Below are 17,263 nucleotides of genomic sequence, written 5' to 3'. Positions count from 1 at the left end.
CCAGGGGTGTTTCCCCCCCCAGCTGCTTCGATGGCAGCAGGGAGCCGTTTCCCAGACATGGGCAGCAGCGGAGGATGGGGTTGGGACCATTGCAAAGACCCTGCTGCCAGCCCGAGATGCTCTGGATAAGGCACCGAAATGTGGCAGGGGTGACGATGGAAGTGCTGCTCATCAGTCACACCCCAGGGGACATCCGTCCTGGGTCACACAGCCAGAGGTTTTCCGATGGCACTGAGGTTTCTGACAGGCTTGCTGCCTGCTGGGGAGGGACGGAGACCCAGGAGCCCTGGGGCACGCAGCGCTGCAGGCGCAGCAGGTTGAACACGGCCCCAGGGAGGCAGCCGTGCCCTCGCCTTTGCTAGCAGAGCCCCACTGCGCTTCACCCCGAGCAGGGGTTTTTGCAGACCCTAACCACGAGCAAGTGATGGTGATGCTGTGCTCGGTGTAAGATGAGGTCATGCGGTACCAGAAATGAGCACGGGGTCTTTTCCAGGCACCCCAGGGTGTTTTCTCCCTCTCTGCAACACCCAGTCCCTAGAAAGGCACTTTGCCACCCAAACTCCCCACCCGGTTTATAAGCAGAAGGAGCCGCCTGCCCCTCTCCAGCGGGCGCCGGCCAGCGGCTCCCAGCCCTGGAGCCGGCTGTGGCCATCAACTCCTGATCTCTGCTCTATCTCAGATCATAAACATCTCCGTGCAAGGCCTGGCACGGCGCTGCCCTGACCTCCCCCTGCCGCGCTATCGCCGCAAGATAAAGCCGTCTCAAGCTGAACGTGGTACAAACCATTCAATTTTTATAGAGCCCTCTTATCTCCCGAAACTTGAAGCAACCCTGCCTTTTTATCACCGGGATGCGAGCCATCCTTTCTACTTATCGTTAGAAATTGCTGCTGCTCGATTAAGCGGAGGGAATGATGTATTCGCCTGAACATTAAACTTTAACTGACCTCTCCTTCTCCTTAAGAATTGTGCTTTTTCCTGCTGCGGGGCCACGGTCAGCCCTGGCTGCATCCCTGGGGGCGCAGGGTGATGGAGCGGGAATGACTTGGGGGCACGACACAGAGCTGCGACGATGCGAAGCATCTTGTGGTTTATGTGCGTTTGGGAGAAAGCCGCAGCCCTGCAGCACCTGCTGGCCCTCGGGCGCAGGAGAGCGTGGGCAGCAGGGCTGGGTGGCTTGGAGCATCCCTGGAGCACCCATCTTCAACCGCCTGGTCCCACAGCCAGCTCCCAGGGAAGGAGGGACCCGCTGGTGGGTGCATCGGAGCCTGTTGGGACCAGCCTGCCCTTACCAGCCTTTCCCAGGGCCCCCTATTTGCTGTCCTCACCAAATGCACCACTCTAGGGCCAATTTAGCAATCAATCACTATTTTTCCCTTAAAAAAGAAAAAGAAAACCCTGCAGGGTATTACCCCCTGCTCTCAACAACCCTCCTGGCTCCAGCTTCTTTGCACGAAAGCACCCAGCTGCCTTGCTGCTCTCGGCTGCTAATTCCTGCAGGTAGGCAAATGATTTTTGATGTTTTTTTGGACTCGATGATCTCAGAGGTCTTTTCCAGCCTTAAAGATTCTATGATTTGGAAAGGCAGACCTGGGACCCCAAGAGCGGCAGGGCTTCACGCCGGCTGCCCGCAGAGCTCATCGCTGCTCTCCTGCGCAGCATGGCGCAGGGAACAAAGCCCCACGGAAGGACCACGGCTGCCTTCCCGCAGCCCCTGCCATCGTGCAGCGGACAGGGCTGCTGGAGGATGGAGCGGGCGAGTATCCCAGAAATGCCAAGAAGCTTTTGGCAAAGAAAAGAACACGAAGATTTCAGTGGATTTTACAGGCCAGCGTTCCAGGTGGGATTCGAGGTTTCAAGGACCTGATTTTACAGTTGCCGAAATAAATACCTTGGAATTGACATATAAAAACACAGTGTATATTCGTCTCTTTTGCAGGGGGAGCGGGATGTAATTAGATGGCAGTGTCTCTCTCAAGGCTATCCCCACTGTAATTCATGCCTGGCCGAGGGGAGGAGGGGGAATAAAGCAGGCAGCAGAATTGATGGGCTGTTCCCAGCAGCTTTGTTTTAATTAATTTCCAAAGAGCTCCTTGTCGAGGAGCAGGCAGGTCCTTCAAAGCCTCCTTCCTCCCGCTGCTGCCCATGCTCTCGTGCTTGTGCCAGCGTGGGGTCCCGGGCAGCGGGATGACCCCAGGAGCTGGCCCTGCTTCTTCGAGCCCCCAAGGTTTTTGGTTAAAAAGTGCAGAAGCTGTTGCTGTTTTTAGACACGGGGACTTTTCCCTCGCCAAGAGGCCTCTTTGATGAGCACAGCGTGAGCAGGAGTATTTGTCAGGGCTTTTCCTTTTTCCCCTGTTATTGACTTTCTGCTTGTTCCTGCTGCCAGGGGTCAGAAGGGGCTTTGGCTGGACTTTGCTGAAAGTCCACCCAAAACGGCTGGCTACCAGGTGCTGACGCAGTGCCCTGCCCCTAAGATATAAGGGCTTTGAAAATCCAGTTTGCAGCCCGGTCAGGTGCATGGTGGTGGGGCTGGGGCTGTGTCAGCTCCAAAGCTCTTCCCGAATAAGCGGGCTTGTGAAGCTCAGCTGCGTTTGCTGGATCCCGCAAGGCGACGGCAGTAACGGCAGCTCAGCACTGAATTTGGGGGCGGCTTGGCCGACATGGAGGGACCCATCCCCAGCCAGGAAACCACACTGATGGACATGGAGCCCTCCCACACTGTCAAACTGCTGCACCTGGTTTTCCTCTCCACCTCCTGGGGAATGCAGATCTGGGTGACCTTTGTGGCTGGTAGGTTGCAGTCTGTGCACGCTGCCGTGGTTCTCTGTCTGGGTGGGAGACCCACGGGAGGGGGCTTTGCCCCAGGACCTACCCACTCTCCATCCTTGCAGGGTTCGTGATGGGCAGCCACCTCCCTCGCCACACTTACGGCTTCATCCAGCGCGAGCTCTTCCCCTACTACTTCCACATCGGCTCCACTTGTGCCTTCCTCAACCTGACTCTATTTGCCATGTACCACCCCAGCGAGCTGCTCAGCGAGGAACAAACTGCCCAGGTAGCCCCCTGCTTTAAAACGTGAGCTGGCCACAGCCCAAATTCCTTCCTCTGCGGGGTCCTGCTCCGCTCTGCTCCACCGAGGTGGGTTTGCAAACGATGACGACGTCCACACATGGCTCTGGTTAACAGAAACCCGTTAGCATCCAGATCGCAGTGAGCCTTGTGCGTAAGAGGGGCTGGGGGAGAAGTTTAACCCACCACACGTGCGAGATGTTCACGGCGGGCGTTGCTCCCTTGCAGATCATCGTCTTCTTCGTTTGCATCGCTGCTTCCGTGCTGAACACGCAGTGGTTCGGGCAGGTCACCTCCGACATCGTGGCAGACATGCACCTCGTCGAGCGCAGCCACGGCCTTGGCCAGGAGGTTGGGCTCTTCACCAGCAAGTCCTGCAGGCAGCTGTGTGCCTCCAACCCCAGCTACGGGCAGCTGTCCCAGCAGTTCACCCTCTACCACGCTCTGTCCTCCCTCTGCAACCTCTGCTGCATCGCATGCAACGGCTTGAGCTTGTACTTCTTGGCTGCTCATCTCTCTGCCCTGTGAGAGCAGGACACGGCGAGGCGAGCGCTGGCTGGCCAGAACCAACGCTCTGGGAAGAGGGAACTGTCCCGCTGCCTTGTAAAGTAACCCTGAGCTTTGGAGATTAAATTTTGGCATCTTCTGACGGAGATGCTTCTACTGTATTTGTATGTGGTGCAGAAGTTTAGGAATAGCAAAATGGAAATGCGTTCTTCAGAGCTGTCTGAAGCCAGCCTCCACGCTCCAAGCAGGAGTGTTTACGGCTGAACAGCTTTTTAATGCCTCGTTCTCTAGATGCATCTAAAACTGCAGTGTATTTCTGCAATCAGTGAGAGATTGCCGAAGAGAAAGAAATGAGAGATTTAGAATTACTTTTAATTAAATGCTGAAAGCTAATACAGAACCTCAGAAGACCCTGCGTGTTGGCTGTACCACTTAGTGTAATGGATAAGGTCGGTATGTTTGGGTTTAGAATTACTGTTTGTCATTCTCTTGCAGTATTTCATGAGGTGAGAAAAAATATTGTCTCATTTATTGGGCAGAAGTCAGTCTACTTAAAATAGACATGTTTATTTCCAGGTTCTATAGGACAATCAGTAAGGTAGCAAAAGGGTCAGCAAAACACACCGCTCTGAACAAAGAGCTCTGCTTTACCCTGGCCGGCAGCAGAGCCAAGCGGTGAAAAAACCAGCAGCTGCTTAATCCCAGGCAGGAATCTGAGCGCATCCATCCCGCTGCAACAGGCGGGTATCTCCCCAGACCACTGCTGTTAAACCCCAGCAACGACAGCCCACCTCCAAGGAAATCAGTGATTTTTCATAGGTACGTACATTCGTTCCCAGCTGCTGTTGCTTCAAACTGCAGGCAGTGTTTGGCACTGCTTCAGGTTTATTTCAAAACCACATGCAGCCTATCATACAGGAGACCTTCTGCAAGCCAGCTGGATTTCTTTTTAAACAAATAATCCCCTCTTGTAAGCCCTTCATTCTCCTATGCTGCTTTCCTGGAAGTTTCCCTGCGTGCCAAGATTATTTTTTCCCTGAAGTAAGGTATTTTTGTTCAAGCAGAAGTTTGCAGTCTGTAGCTGGGATAGCAAACAGCAGCCTCTTGCACAAGATTCCTCGTGTTTCATTCTTGCTCATTATAATCGATGCACCTTCTTGCCACAGAAGTACTTCTTAGAGAAAGGAGAACGTTTTACAAATGCCAAAACTGTGGGAGTCCCAGCCTTTACAAAATACCTGCAAAGATTAAAAGAGAGTCCTTTGGCTTCCTTGTAGGTGGCCAAGTGTCATGCACAGTGAGTGACTTCTGCCCAGCTCAATAAAGACTGACCTCCCCAAGGCCAATGACAAATTTTTTTGCTGATTAGCAGAACCTTTCGTAGCCAGGGCTACACACACCCGAGGAGGAGCGTTTCATGAATCAACTCTTCTCCCAACAGCTACTTCTAATTAAAACAGCTGTTATTCTCCCTCTGGAAGGAGGTTTCTTTTGCAACTGCCCTTACTTACAGCCTGAAATCTGAGGGTTTATGCACACTGCTGAGTTTTATGGAGTGACAGTTCAGACACAGCCCGCGGCAGCGGACCTAGAGCTCTGCTCCCACTGTGACAGACCGAGCCACTGGCGCTGTGCGGCAGACTCTCTCCACCTAGCTACAACACAGTGCAAGTTAATAACATAGGCTTTACAATAACTTTTTGGTTTCGCAAACAGCAAATTCTTCTCTCTAAATAACTGCGTAACACTTTAAAGCGAGTATCAGAGTGAAACTACGCTGCATGCTGTGTCGGGGGCTGCTCACACAGCATTATTAACAGTGAGAGCATTGTTAACCTTCAACACGCTCTCTTTATATGCTGCTGCCTTTTTTTTTTTCTTAAAGTAGCACTGTGTAGATGGAATCTGAAACAGCCCTTTTGTTCTGCTGCTTGTGTGTAGCCCAACTCCCCTTCCCAACTCCATCCAGTCCCGGAAAGAGTCATTCATTTTTTTGGGGGGGGTGGAAAAAAAAGGTGACTAAAGCCAGGGACAAAATCCATGCAGTCCCACTGCTTTACACCTTCCCCACTTAGAGATGCCAAGAATTAGGATGATTAAATCAGAGAACAAACGACACTTAAAGCCCAAAACTTGTACTTTTTGCTTTCGTGGCCTCTCTGGACATGAACAGGTACGGCCTCACCTTTGGTGCTGCAGCATTTGTAGCAATGTCTGCTGTGGGTTCAGCTCGTACATTTCTGCTCTTTCTTCATCTTCAAAATAGAGCTGAAAAAAAAATTATTAAATACTTCAAATACATGAAGGCAAACTACTAAGTTGTTGAAAGTCCAGCAACAGCACACTATGTATTGACTAGAGGTTTATCAAACTTCTGTACCTCGAACCGACTGTGTCGGATGCTAACTTCAGCATTGTAGAAACCATTTTGTGTAAATTCCAAGTCTTCCCTGTATAAACCAGCTTAGCTTCTCATGGCAGTGGCAGCAGGAAGGCAAAACCACTGGCTGTTCCTGGGCTTTACAGAGAAGCAACCCAAATCTACGGGTTGCTTTTTAAAAGGTGAAATGCAGCAATGGTATGAACTAAACTGAGTAGGTTTAAAGATATCTGAATAAAATAGAGATGATTTAAGAATCCAGCAACTGTGCCTTAGACTGCACATACACACAGAGATATAATCAAGTTTTTAATCTGGTAAAGTACACAGCCACTGTCCTTTTGGACCTGTCTGCTCACTGCAGTACGGGCTGCGCTGGTGCCTGGCACATGTGACACCAACGTGGAAAATGAAAAATAAATGTCTGTATCCTTCTACGTACAATTTTTGAGAAATTCTCCAAACCTGCCGTAGCCACAACCAACTTGCGTTCCATGTACACTAAAGTCTTAATAGACATATATTGTCTTGATGGCAATTAAGTGTTTAAGCATCACCAGTTAGATCTCAGAATAACCTTTTATTTTTTTTTAAATATTTTCTCATTTGCACTGAGCAACTTCACAACAACACAGTTAAAAAACTGGCAGTCTACCAGCTTGATGGTCTAAATCTTAATTATCGTTACAAAGATGGGAATCTAAGCAGTATCTATAAATACCTTCTATCAAATACAACGCAAGACAAAAGAACTTTCATTTTCATTCATTAATTCTGTGTCCATGTCAGCACATCTGGAAAATGTTTGCATTTATAAACGACTGTAGGTCTCCAAATCCTTATTTCACACTTGTGTATGGTAAACAGGTAACGATGCCACTGCTTTCATACACTCAAAGCCCACAATCTCACTCCAGAAAAAAAACCAAAGAAAACCACCACCCTGAAATAGAAGAAAAGTCAAACTTCTCACCTCAAGATTGCTGGGAAGGTATTTTCTTTCTAAATCCCAAGGAGGTAACTCAGCAAACATCACCATTAAATGATCAATAAACCTAAAAGCCAAAATACACTCAGTTAGCTTAGATGAAGCGTTCAGCTTCAATAATTTGTACAGTTGCATTTGAGTGATGGTAGAAATTAGATAATTTAGCAAATTAGACAACAGATTTGAAAGTAAGTTTAGATCACAAAGAGTTTCTTCCCTTCAAACTCATCGCTTCCCCAAAGAGACCAAGGCCCTGCTGTAACTCATTCTATGGGTTTCAAACTCCAGCAGTGCAACAGCAAATTATTTTTAGCTTTTTATTTTCACACTGAAAAAGATGTGAAAATAAACACCCTGCATTTTGTCTAAAATTGATTTTCCTTCTACTTGGTCCCATCAACACTGCGTTTCACCAGACCAGAGTGCTCAGGATATGATTGCGTGTCAGAGGCTTGTTTATTTTGGTACTTCAGGAGTGCTGGTGGCCAATTTGTTCCAAGAACCCATTTTCACTTCCTTTGGTCATGAAAAGGCATAGTTAAGAATACATAAAGTATCAGAACCACAACTTTATTAATCTGCTTGCACTGTAATTTTAAATCCTAAACAGGGTTAGCTATGAGATCAGAAGTCTGGAACTACTTCATTAGCATGGCAGTGGTTTACTTACTGTCTGTTCTCATCTACTCAAACATCTCCTTTATGTAAAATGCTGCTGACAGTGCAGTTACCTAGAGTTCTCATGGAAAGCCGCAATGAAGTCTGTCTGCTCATGCTCAGGGTACAGAAAAAGGACAGGCCAGCTGAGGTTGCCATCAGCATCTAAGTGCACCTTTGCCCCTGTAGCATTGTCAGAGTGGAACCCATCTAAGGATATCTCGGCCAGGCCATCTGATATTTCCTCTTCTTCATTTGAAGGCTCAAGAACCAGCTTGATATTTCTTTCCTGGAGGGGAGGAAGGAAAAAACAAAAAACCCAAACAAGTATGGAGGGGAGAATAAGACCAAAAAATCAGCAGTCAGTAAAAGGACCAATTGTGTCATTCTTATTAATGAGTCAGCCTGTAAACATGCCATCAAAAGCCTTCCTACAGTATCAGACTCAGGTGACTGGTCTTCCCAGTAGAATCCAGAACCTCAGCCAGACACCCAGACTCCTCACAAAATGGATGAGGAGAGGTGGGAATCCAGAGGAGCCTGCAAGCATAACTGAAACCCTGTTCTTTGGAACCTAGCAGGCATAACTTCAGGGTGCAACTACATGCCTCAGCTCCCGAGAACATCCACTCTTTCAGAAAATTGAAGAAAGCTCGCTCTTTTCTTTGGAAAGACAACTGCAGAAAAGGAGATCAGATTTACCTAATAGCCCAAAATATTTTAACATAGCCCAAACATTTGCCCAGAATGGAGAGGATCCAGGATTGATTCTCTCTTCCACCCTACTGGATGGTTATCGTCTATCCTTCCACTGAAGGCAGCCAAGAAAGCAAGGTTCCCTGGGCCAGTGTGATGCTACAGCCCAGCAGCCAGTGCACTCTCTTGGATGCTCTGTCCATCTCCACTGGTTTTTTTTGCATGTTTCCTGAAATATGGAAACCCGGGAGCTGGGGCTAGAGCTACACACATAACAGAATCACGGTTTTAACTAATTTTTTGGCTCTAACCCTCAAAAGCCTGTGTATGAGAACAACCTCTTAGACACAAACAAGACAGCTATTAAAAAAACAAACAAACCCACAACAAAACCAACTACACAAAACCAACCCCCCTCCCTGACCCACCTTTATTGCTGCAAGCAAAATTTCCTTTTGGCGCTGCTCTTTCTTCTCCATCACCTTTGCTTTCCTTGCATCCCGCTCCTCAGTTCGCTACATGTAAGAAAAGGTTGCACCATGGTCACACACAGCAAGTCAAAGCCCATCGCTGCTCCACCCTGCTAGCGAGTGGAGAAATCAATTCAGATCTCCGGAAGGGTCGTCCCTCCAGCTCTTTTCCCTACAAACCTCAACAACACACACTACGCAGAACCACCACTCAATTCTCTTTGGGGATATTGTACTACACAGAAACTTGTACGGAGAACTCTTCAACCAAGGATCTCAAAGTGCTTCTTGACACAAAGTAGGCTACAAGCATTGCAGACACCAGACTGCCTTAATATTTACCTTTAATTTGTCAGCTTTAGCTCTCATTTCCACAAGCTTTTTCTCTTTTGAATCTATTCGCAAGCCTTCCTCACACCATGCTATTGCTTCAGAGAAATTCTTTAGCTCCATGTGACAGAGAGCTCCTGGAAGGATTAAGATTTTAAGTTTCTGGTATTGGAGTCAGTATACAACTACTACACAAAGCGGTGGTTACAAAGACAGCACTAGCCCCAGTGCTTTCAAAAGGAATACGCTATCGTCTTGCAGGGTCATGTTCAGTCATAGGCTTCAGCAGGTCAGCCGAGAAGAAAATCTAAAATATTTCAGCAGTTCTTGTATCATTTGCTCATCCAGTCACAGAAATCAGCAGAATGATGCTAGAAGTGTCTGTTACAAGCAAAATTTTATCATTATAATTAACATACCAGTATTTATCTCATAAGGGAAAATGAAGTGGCTATTTCCATGGAGTGAGAAAGGCTGGAAAAAAACCAAAACAAACAACAATCCCCAAGAACTAGTATTGTGGGAAACAGCAGAAGTTATGCTGTGCTCTTACAGAAACAGGTGCAATGTCTCTTTGACAGATACAGAAGCTGAAGAGCAAAAAGATAGTGTTTTGCCTGAAAATCCAAAGCAAAACACAGCAGTCTGTTTTGGGGAGAAACAGCAATAACAAAATGTGAAGAGATCTGGCACAGTAACTGCTTTCATTTTCTGAAGTGATTGCTGTCCTGAAACAAAGTATGAATGCACACTCACTGAAATTTACGGTTTATAAACACCGTTATTTAACACAGAAACACGCAGGGAAACAAAGCAACATCCAACACCACTGTCCCAGAGCTTGTAACAATAACAGCATTGCAAGTAAAACTAAGCTGTTCTGCAACAAAGTTCCTCGCACTCCATGTGGTAACAGGCGCTTTAACTCTCACCTCTTATGATTGCTTTGAGATGGGTGGGCTTCAGCTTCTTCGCTCGGATGGCATCATTGAGAGCAGAACGGTAGTTACCTATAAAGCAAGCAAAACCACTCGGAACCTTTCATTTCTACTTAAAATCCAACCAGATCCGAAGGTGATGGAATAGCTCATGCAGAGACTCTAATTCTCCGTTTCTACAATCACTGTGAGGGGAGTGGAGGAAGAAAGAGCAAACTAATACCAAGAGCGGAGGGGATGGGAACCCACCGGCTGGGCGAGAGCCCCCTTCCCAGCCCCGCGCGGGCACAGGTGTCCGTACCCAGGTAGAACTGGGCTGCCCCCCGGTTCGTGTGCAGCACGGCATTCAGCTCCGCGTCCTCGCTCTGCTTTTTCAGCCCCTCGGTGTAGGCCGTGACAGCTCTCCTGTAGTCCTTCTCCCTGAAGTACTCGTTCCCTTCGTTTTTGTACATCCTGGCCAGCTCTGCAGGGGAAGGACGGGGGAGGGGGGGGCACACACAGGGCCTGAGCGGGGGGTGCAGCTGCCCGGCGCCCCAAGGCCTCTGCCCCGGCCGGAGGGCAGACCGGCAGACATGCCCCCGCCCCCCGCTGCCCACCTGCGGGGCCCTGCTCCTCGTCGAAGAGGAGGGACTGCAGACAGGCCAGCTCGGGCTGCCGCGCCGCGTCGATCTCGGCCGGGCATCGCTTCATGAACATGGGGATGGCTTCCAGTTCCTGCGGGCGGACACACGGCTCGGCTCGGCTCGGCCCGCCGCTGCCGCCCCCCCCAGCCCCGCCGCCTCACCTGCTCCCAGGTGTCCGGGTGGAAAGCGCCCCGGTACCGCGGCGTACCGCCACCCGACTGGGCCTCCGCCATGCTGCTCCCGCTGCTGCTCCGGCCCGCTCCGCGCCTTCCGGCCCGCCCCCCGCCTCAGAGCCCCAGAGCCCGGCCCCCCTCCGCCTCAGAGCCCGCCCCAGCACCTCAGAGCCCGGCCCCCCTCTGCCTCAGAGCCCGCCCCAGCACCTCAGAGCCCGGCCCCCCCCCGCCTCAGAGCCCGCCCCAGCACCTCAGAGCCCGGCCCCCCTCCGCCTCAGAGCCCGCCCCAGCGCCTCAGAGCCCGCCTCCCCCTCAGGCCAGCCGTTTGAGGCGGCAGCTCCCCGGGGATGGCAGGTGGGGCTGGTCCTGCCTGGAACGGGGAGAGGAAGGACCAGGTGACCCCCTCAGGTGCAGGGTCTCACAGAGGCCTGCGTGAGAGCGGCACCGTTGTTGCTCGTGATCTCTAGATCCCAGACCCAGGAGCTGCGGTGTGGGGCGAGGAGACTCCATCAGAAGAGCTCCCTGTCCAGGGCAGGACGGCAAAGTCACAGAAAGGCTAACGACAGGGCGATGGCACCGCTGTGATGGCGGCAAGCTGTTCCTCACGGGACCCCCAGGGCATGGCAAGCCCCACACTGCAGTGGGCATGTACAGGTGGGGGATGCCACCCCCCTGCGGCACGGGGTTACTTACAGCCCATAAGCAACAACACGGCCTGGACGTTTTTACCCCCAGGCTTTACAGGTCCCCAAATTTCATGTTTCCTTGTTAATTTTTTTGCAAAGATTTTCTACTCCCCTGAGGCCGCATCCCCAAAACCACACGGTCACCACCCAAGCCCGGCAGATCCCAGCGTTCCACCAACTGGACTGACCTGCAGGACTGGGATGTCAATGCCTGACACCATTCTTCACCTTAATTCCTGCAGATTTGCCACACTATGGCATTTTCAAGGTGAACAAGGCAGTAGAGTTCACCATTTTGCTTTAATTAGGATTAGCGTCCACCTTCATGGAAGCTCGGGGCTGCAAGAAGATGCAAATGGAGGAAAGGCGCCTTCCTTTCTCTCCCTCTTAAAATCCCTCATGCTGAGAACGCAGCAGCTCAAAGGGGCGAGGGAAAGCCCCCCCCGTCCCCCCTCCTGCAGCCTCTGCTCACCCAGAGCAGGACAACCTGCACGTCCTTGGAAAGGAACCAGGGCTGCTCAGCTAAACTTAGTGCAGCAAAGATGAGAGATTCAGAGACGGGGAGTTTATGGGACCTGCATTTTACTCAGCAGCTCAATGACACCTTCCTTGGTGAGGAACAAAACCTCACCGGTGTTCTGACTCCAGACCTCAAAGACCGGGGGGTCCTCGCAAACCCTCTTCCCAGCTACGACCACGTAGGGATAACCCAGCTTGTTGGCGTCCTTCAGCCTTTTGCCGATGGTCAGCTGCGTCCTGTCATCCAGCACCGAGTCGCCGGCGAGGTGGGGCAGCGCTTCGACCAGGTCATCGTACAACCGCTCCAGCAGCGTGGCTCCCTCCTCCTCCTCCTTGCTGCCTTTCTTGGGGGGGATGAAGCAGAGCTGGTAGGGTGCGATGAGGCTTGGCCAACGGATGCTGTCCTCCGTAGAGAGCACCTCGATGGAGGCCGCCAGGATGCGAGTGACGCCCAGGCCATAGCAACCCATTTCTGCCAGCTGGGGTTTGTTCTCGGGGGAGGAGAAGACGGCGTTGGAGACGGAAGAGTACTTGGTGCCCAGATAAAACGTGTGCCCCACTTCGATCCCTTTGGTCTGGGTGAGTTTTTCCCCGCACGTGGGGCAAGATGTTTGTTCCTCATTGAGCGTTTCCACATTGGCCGCAAAATGTCCGGCAGGGCACAGCACCAGCCTGTCCTCGCCGACATCTGCCGGGAGCTGGAACTCGTGGGACACGGTGCCGCCGATGCTGCCTGTGGCCGCCCGCACTTTGACAAAGGGAAGGCCCAGGCGGTCGAAGAGGCTGCAGTAGGCGCCGCACACCAGGTCGTAGGTCTGCCGAGCCGCCTCTTCGGAAGCGTCGAAGGTGTACATGTCCTTCATGTAAAACTCCCGGCTGCGCAGCAAGCCAAAGCGGGGCTTGGGCTCATCCCGAAACTTCCTGGTTACCTGGTAGAGACGCAGCGGGAGCTGCTTGTAGGACAGGTTGCTCTGAGTGGCCACCAGCTCCGTGACCGCCTCCTCGTGCGTGGGGCCCAGGCAGTAGTCCTTGCCATGCCGGTCCTCCAGCCGGAAGAGCTCCGGCCCCATCTGGTCCCAGCGGCCGCTGGCACGCCACAGCTCCGCCGAGCTCAGGCTGGGCATGTTCAGCTTCTGCCCCCCCACGGCCTGCATCTCCTCGTCCATCGCCTTGACGAGCTTCTCCATGGCACGGACGGTGGGCGGCATGTAGTAGTAGCAGCCGGGGCTGGAGGGGTGGATGAGCCCCGCTTGCAGCATCAGCTTCTGGCTCCTGCAGATGGGTTCCCCGGCCCTGCCGTCCCACCCCGCCTCGCCGCCCGCCTGCAGGTTGAAGGGCTGGAAAAGCTGCGAGAGCAGCAGCCGCTTCGCCCTGCCCGGGGCGCCGTGCCGGGGCCTGCAGCCGTGCGGCCGGGCGCTCAGCGCCGGGAGCCTCCACCTTCTCAGCAAGCCCTCCATGGCGGCGCCGCAGGGAGAGAGACGGGGCCCGGAGCCTGCGGAGGGGGAGCGGCCGCAGAGCCGGGGGGCGGGGGTGGGGGTTAGTGCGGGCCGGGCGGGGGCTCCCCCTGCCCACCCGCGGGCGGCGCTGCCGGTGCGCTGCACGGAGACGCCGGGACACGCCGGGACACGCGGCTGTGCGCGGCCACCCTCGCACCTGCGCAGACACGCGTGCACAAGAACACGCACCTGCACACGCACCTGGGCGTACGCACATGCACGCCTTCCGGGATAGATACGTACCCCGGCACGGACACGCGTGAGCAGAAGCACACCTGAGTACCTACACGCACGTGCACACACGCATGCACACGCATGCACGCGCAAGCACACTCGCGGACACACGCGCCCTCCACGTGCGTGCTGCGCACCCGCACCCCTCGCCGGGCACGGGCACACGCGTGGGCGCGCGCTGGCCCCGCCGCGCGCCGGCAGAGACCACCGCGCGCCCCGCCTCGCCGACGGAACCAATGGGAACCGCAGGCCCCTGTCACGTGGTGGGGATCTCACCCGCAGCCGGCCGGAAGCCGGAAGTTAGCGGGGAGGGGACTCGATGGTTCCGCCGGCATTGGCGGCTGCGGCGCTCCGGGCGCCCCCTGGCGGGCGGGCAGCGCGCCCCGCAGCAGGCGGTGCGGCCCCACGGGGCCGGCCGTGACTCCCACCCGGCGTGGGCCGCAGCACCCCGGGCTGGCACGGAGCTCCCCGGCTGCGTTGCCTGGAAGCGGGCGGGCGTCCCCAGGGGCGGGCGCAGGAGCCGAGGCGGGCTGGTCCGGGGGGACGCCACCCGAAAGCCAAGGGCCCCGCGGCAGGGCCCGAGCCGGGGCCTTTCCCCTCACGGCTCCGCCATCCTGCGGCCGGGGACGGGGCTGAGGCGTGGGGGCACCCCGGGCTCTCTGCTGCCCTCCGGGGGTTCGGAGGGGCCGCAGCCGTGCACAGGCAGGGGAGGGCGGTGGATGGCCGGCGGTGCCAGGGACAGCAGAGCAACAACAGGGCTCTTACAGGGCCAAGAACACAGTGCATTTGTCTATCGCTTTTTTAATTGGCAAAGTTGTAGAGAACTGAGAAGGTCCTGACAGCCCATGGGGGACACAGCCACTCCGCAGGGCCTGCTGCCACTCCCGCGGCTCGGGGACGGTGACCGCTCGTTCATCCCGGCCGGGGAAGAACCAGCCTTCACTGTCTCTAACAGCAGCTCCAGCAGCTCCGTCCTTCCCCGGGCGATCATGGCTTTGCAGAGCCGGATCGCCCCCGGCATGGGGTTGCTGCAGACCACCCTCAGCTCCTGCTGCAGGTGCTGCCGTGAGAATTTCTCCTCGGCTTTTGTAACCCACTGCGCCACCTCCTGCACCAGCATTTCCGTCTTCGGCTTCTTCTGGCCAAAGAGCATGAGCAGTAGCTCCAGGAGGCACTGCAAGCTCTTGGTGGAGCCCGTGTCATCCACTTCAATGGCCCGCTTGAAGCTCTCAATGGCGAGTGTTTCCTGGCTTTTAAGCCACAGCCGCTTGCCCCTGAAGAGCTGCACTTGGGGTATGGTATCGCCCAGGTCAAACTCCATGGCTTTGACCAGGAGTTTCATCCAGGAGGAGCAGTTCTCGCACGACATCCATGCTTATGTTAATAGTAAGAAATAGTAAATAGAGGGGGAGTGGGACAAAATGCGTTAATGAGAGTTAATGAAAACCGAGGGGCACTGCAAGGAGCTCCCCAGCATCTCAGGGGTACGAGTGCCCATTCTCACCCAACCCATGTCCAGGTTTGTCCTCAGGCAACGGACAAACCTTGAGGACCCTTCTGAGGGCATTCTTAGCATGCATGAGCTTCCTTCTGTCAGGCGCTGTGCCATCTTGGCACGTTCCAGATCTTGTAACTACGTCTCCATGTGGATCTGGAGACCAAAGGAAACTCATCAGCTTGGCTTAGTGCCTGGTTGCAGGTTGGATGACGCAACGATGCAAGTACAAACCACTAGCACTCATCAGGTCAGCTCCTTGGCCGTGCCAAGCCACACCAGAGAGCCAGGCCAGCTTGCCTAGCACCAGCACCTCAGTGTCCAAAGCGTGACTCCATGGTTAGCAGTACCAGGAAAGGTGGTGCAAGCCCTTGAGATGCTGCCCATCCTGTTGACCTTGGCTTTAAATTTGGTTCCTGGTGATCTTGGGGTCCTTGGAAGCAGCTGACTAGCCCAGCCATGGAGGCAGCAATCCCTAACGCCTTCAGAGGTTGAACCACTTGGCCATAGGAGTACGCCTGAAGAAGGGCTGAGAAATCAAAAGCCTTTTTCTTAATATCATTTCAGCTTTCTCCAGTCAAACCTGGCAGACAGACATCACCCGGTACCCTGTGACCACCTCCATGCTGCACTTTTTGGCCTCCTGTCTCTCGCTCAAAGGAAGTCAAACATCCCTGAAGAGCAGTTGTAAGCACATATTAAAGTACTCCACTAGAGGAGGAGATTTCCCTTCGCCGAGCCTTGTTTTATGAGTTGAATAATCCTGTTTAAATATAAGGAAGTAAGAATGAGTCCTCAATTTATTTAAAAGTGGGATTTGAAGAAATCTTCATGATTCTTCTGTTACGGGAAATACTCACTAATGTGCGCTCCTGTTTACAGGGGGCTGGAAGTGGGCAAAATCAAGGGATTAAAGGGCACTTTTTTGATGCTCCTGAGTGATTTAGGAGCATTAAAGTCATTCAATAGTCTAGCCAGTTCTGTGAGGTGACTCAGCATCCTGTAAAACATTACCCAGAGGGACCTGGGCAAGTGCTGCAGCAGCTCAGTGCCAGAGCCAGGATCTGGCCCAGATTTCCTGGCTGCCAGGTAGCAACTTCACTCCCAGACAGCCTTCACCCGTTTCATCAGGTAATTACTTCTCGCTACCTACGTGTTTCTCACCACAATTAAACAAGCAACGCAAAAGCTGTCAGAGAAGCGCTGCGGCTGTCTTGGAGGCTGGAGGAGCAGGACAGGTCCCCACGGGAAGGGGACCTACCACCCCTTGGACACCCGATGGGGACCTACCTGTGCCCGGGTGCAGTGCCTGCCAGCTGAGCTGCGGGTCCCGCAGCACATCCAGTGCCGTATCGAGTATCCCTTTGGCCATCATCTGCTTGCCCAGGAAATGGAAGATTTTTGCCAGGTGTTTCAGGACAGGAGGGTTTTCTTTCACCATTTCTATCGCCTGTTTGAGCCACAGAAGTGAAGCACGTTTCCATCAGTGACTTATTGCCTGCTGTGCTGATCAAAGGGACAAAAACATCTTGGATTGATTCGCTGGGGCGGTGTTTTAACCGGGAGGGTTTAAGGCTATACAAGAGATGCTGTCTGTGGGGAAAGCTGATATCTCTTATTAAATCAACAGACAGGACTGAATGCGAGGCTAAGCTCGGGGGTTATGTGCCTGAAAGCATGTCTGTGCGCCTTATTTTTTCCAGCTGTGCTGGGGGAATCTAATAAAGGCACTGCTGTCCCTGCAGCCTGTCACGGAACCACTCGCCTGCTGCTTTGCCAGGGGCTGATTTATGCCATTGGGGCCAGTGGCCTGTGCTCAGTACATGGCAGGACTGAGGGTATCGGCTCCCGCCTGGGGCCTCCCCTCTTCCCCCCCAGGGGATTTCCAGGAGAAAAGGTGAAGGAAGGGCCCGAATCAGTCCCTGGCGCAGCACCTTTCCAAAGCAATCCAAGGGATCGGTCTCGGAGAACCAGGTAGCACCAGGCCAGGGCTAGGGAAGAG

The 17,263-nt window shown here is 53.4% G+C and overlaps 3 protein-coding genes across 6 annotated transcripts; 1 reads left to right on the top strand and 2 right to left on the bottom strand.

Moving 5' to 3' along the window:
• Window positions 1-2,464: 2,464 nt before the first annotated feature.
• On the top strand, window positions 2,465-3,984 carry TMEM205 (transmembrane protein 205). Its single transcript, XM_010306307.2, has 3 exons — window positions 2,465-2,790; window positions 2,892-3,055; window positions 3,298-3,984. Exons 1-3 carry the CDS (start codon window positions 2,661-2,663, stop codon window positions 3,595-3,597), a joined length of 594 nt encoding a protein of 197 aa, XP_010304609.2. The 5' UTR covers window positions 2,465-2,660; the 3' UTR covers window positions 3,598-3,984.
• A 138-nt stretch (window positions 3,985-4,122) lies between these two features.
• Window positions 4,123-10,985, bottom strand: TTC4 (tetratricopeptide repeat domain 4). 4 transcript variants are annotated; one of them, XM_075759325.1, is made up of 10 exons: window positions 10,820-10,985; window positions 10,632-10,749; window positions 10,337-10,498; window positions 10,030-10,107; window positions 9,110-9,234; window positions 8,726-8,812; window positions 7,676-7,890; window positions 6,930-7,011; window positions 5,762-5,844; window positions 4,123-4,814 (listed from the first exon to the last, which is right to left on the bottom strand). In XM_075759325.1, exons 1-10 carry the CDS (start codon window positions 10,889-10,891, stop codon window positions 4,715-4,717), a joined length of 1,122 nt encoding a protein of 373 aa, XP_075615440.1. In that variant the 5' UTR covers window positions 10,892-10,985; the 3' UTR covers window positions 4,123-4,714. The 4 variants fall into 4 exon arrangements, 3 of the variants coding, with proteins under 3 accessions (XP_075615440.1, XP_075615442.1, XP_075615441.1); XR_012836490.1 differs by lacking the exon at window positions 4,123-4,814 and adding an exon at window positions 5,957-6,094 and having other exon boundaries at window positions 10,820-10,927; XM_075759327.1 differs by lacking the exons at window positions 4,123-4,814; window positions 5,762-5,844 and adding an exon at window positions 5,993-6,117 and having other exon boundaries at window positions 10,820-10,927.
• A 1,097-nt stretch (window positions 10,986-12,082) lies between these two features.
• PARS2 (prolyl-tRNA synthetase 2, mitochondrial) lies at window positions 12,083-13,971 on the bottom strand. Its single transcript, XM_075759324.1, has 2 exons — window positions 13,722-13,971; window positions 12,083-13,528 (listed from the first exon to the last, which is right to left on the bottom strand). The coding sequence occupies exons 1-2, from the start codon at window positions 13,747-13,749 to the stop codon at window positions 12,084-12,086; spliced, it is 1,473 nt and encodes a 490-aa protein (XP_075615439.1). The 5' UTR covers window positions 13,750-13,971; the 3' UTR covers window position 12,083.
• Window positions 13,972-17,263: the final 3,292 nt, after the last annotated feature.

Source organism: Balearica regulorum, chromosome 8, assembly GCF_011004875.1.
Source record: "Balearica regulorum gibbericeps isolate bBalReg1 chromosome 8, bBalReg1.pri, whole genome shotgun sequence".
Classification (NCBI taxonomy): domain Eukaryota; kingdom Metazoa; phylum Chordata; class Aves; order Gruiformes; family Gruidae; genus Balearica; species Balearica regulorum.
Note: the sequence above shows the minus strand (reverse complement) of the source record. Positions and strands in the feature narration are given on the sequence as shown.

What these genes read in the sequence shown, in the direction of transcription:
- TMEM205 (XM_010306307.2), top strand. Translation starts at nt 2,661, where the DNA reads ATGGAGGGACCCATCCCCAGCCAGGAAACCACACTGATGGACATGGAG. An exon ending in CTGGGTGACCTTTGTGGCTG is followed by an intron (nt 2,791 to 2,891) that starts GTAGGTTGCAGT and finishes CCATCCTTGCAG; the next exon opens with GGTTCGTGATGGGCAGCCAC. An exon ending in GCGAGGAACAAACTGCCCAG is followed by an intron (nt 3,056 to 3,297) that starts GTAGCCCCCTGC and finishes GCTCCCTTGCAG; the next exon opens with ATCATCGTCTTCTTCGTTTG.
- TTC4 (XM_075759325.1), bottom strand. Translation starts at nt 10,891, where the DNA reads ATGGCGGAGGCCCAGTCGGGTGGCGGTACGCCGCGGTACCGGGGCGCT. An exon ending in CGAGGAGCAGGGCCCCGCAG is followed by an intron (nt 10,499 to 10,631) that starts GTGGGCAGCGGG and finishes CTTCCCCTGCAG; the next exon opens with AGCTGGCCAGGATGTACAAA. An exon ending in CTAAAGCTGACAAATTAAAG is followed by an intron (nt 8,813 to 9,109) that starts GTAAATATTAAG and finishes TCTTACATGTAG; the next exon opens with CGAACTGAGGAGCGGGATGC.
- PARS2 (XM_075759324.1), bottom strand. Translation starts at nt 13,749, where the DNA reads ATGTGCGTACGCCCAGGTGCGTGTGCAG. An exon ending in ACGCCCAGGTGCGTGTGCAG is followed by an intron (nt 13,529 to 13,721) that starts GTGCGTGTTCTT and finishes CCCCCTCCGCAG; the next exon opens with GCTCCGGGCCCCGTCTCTCT.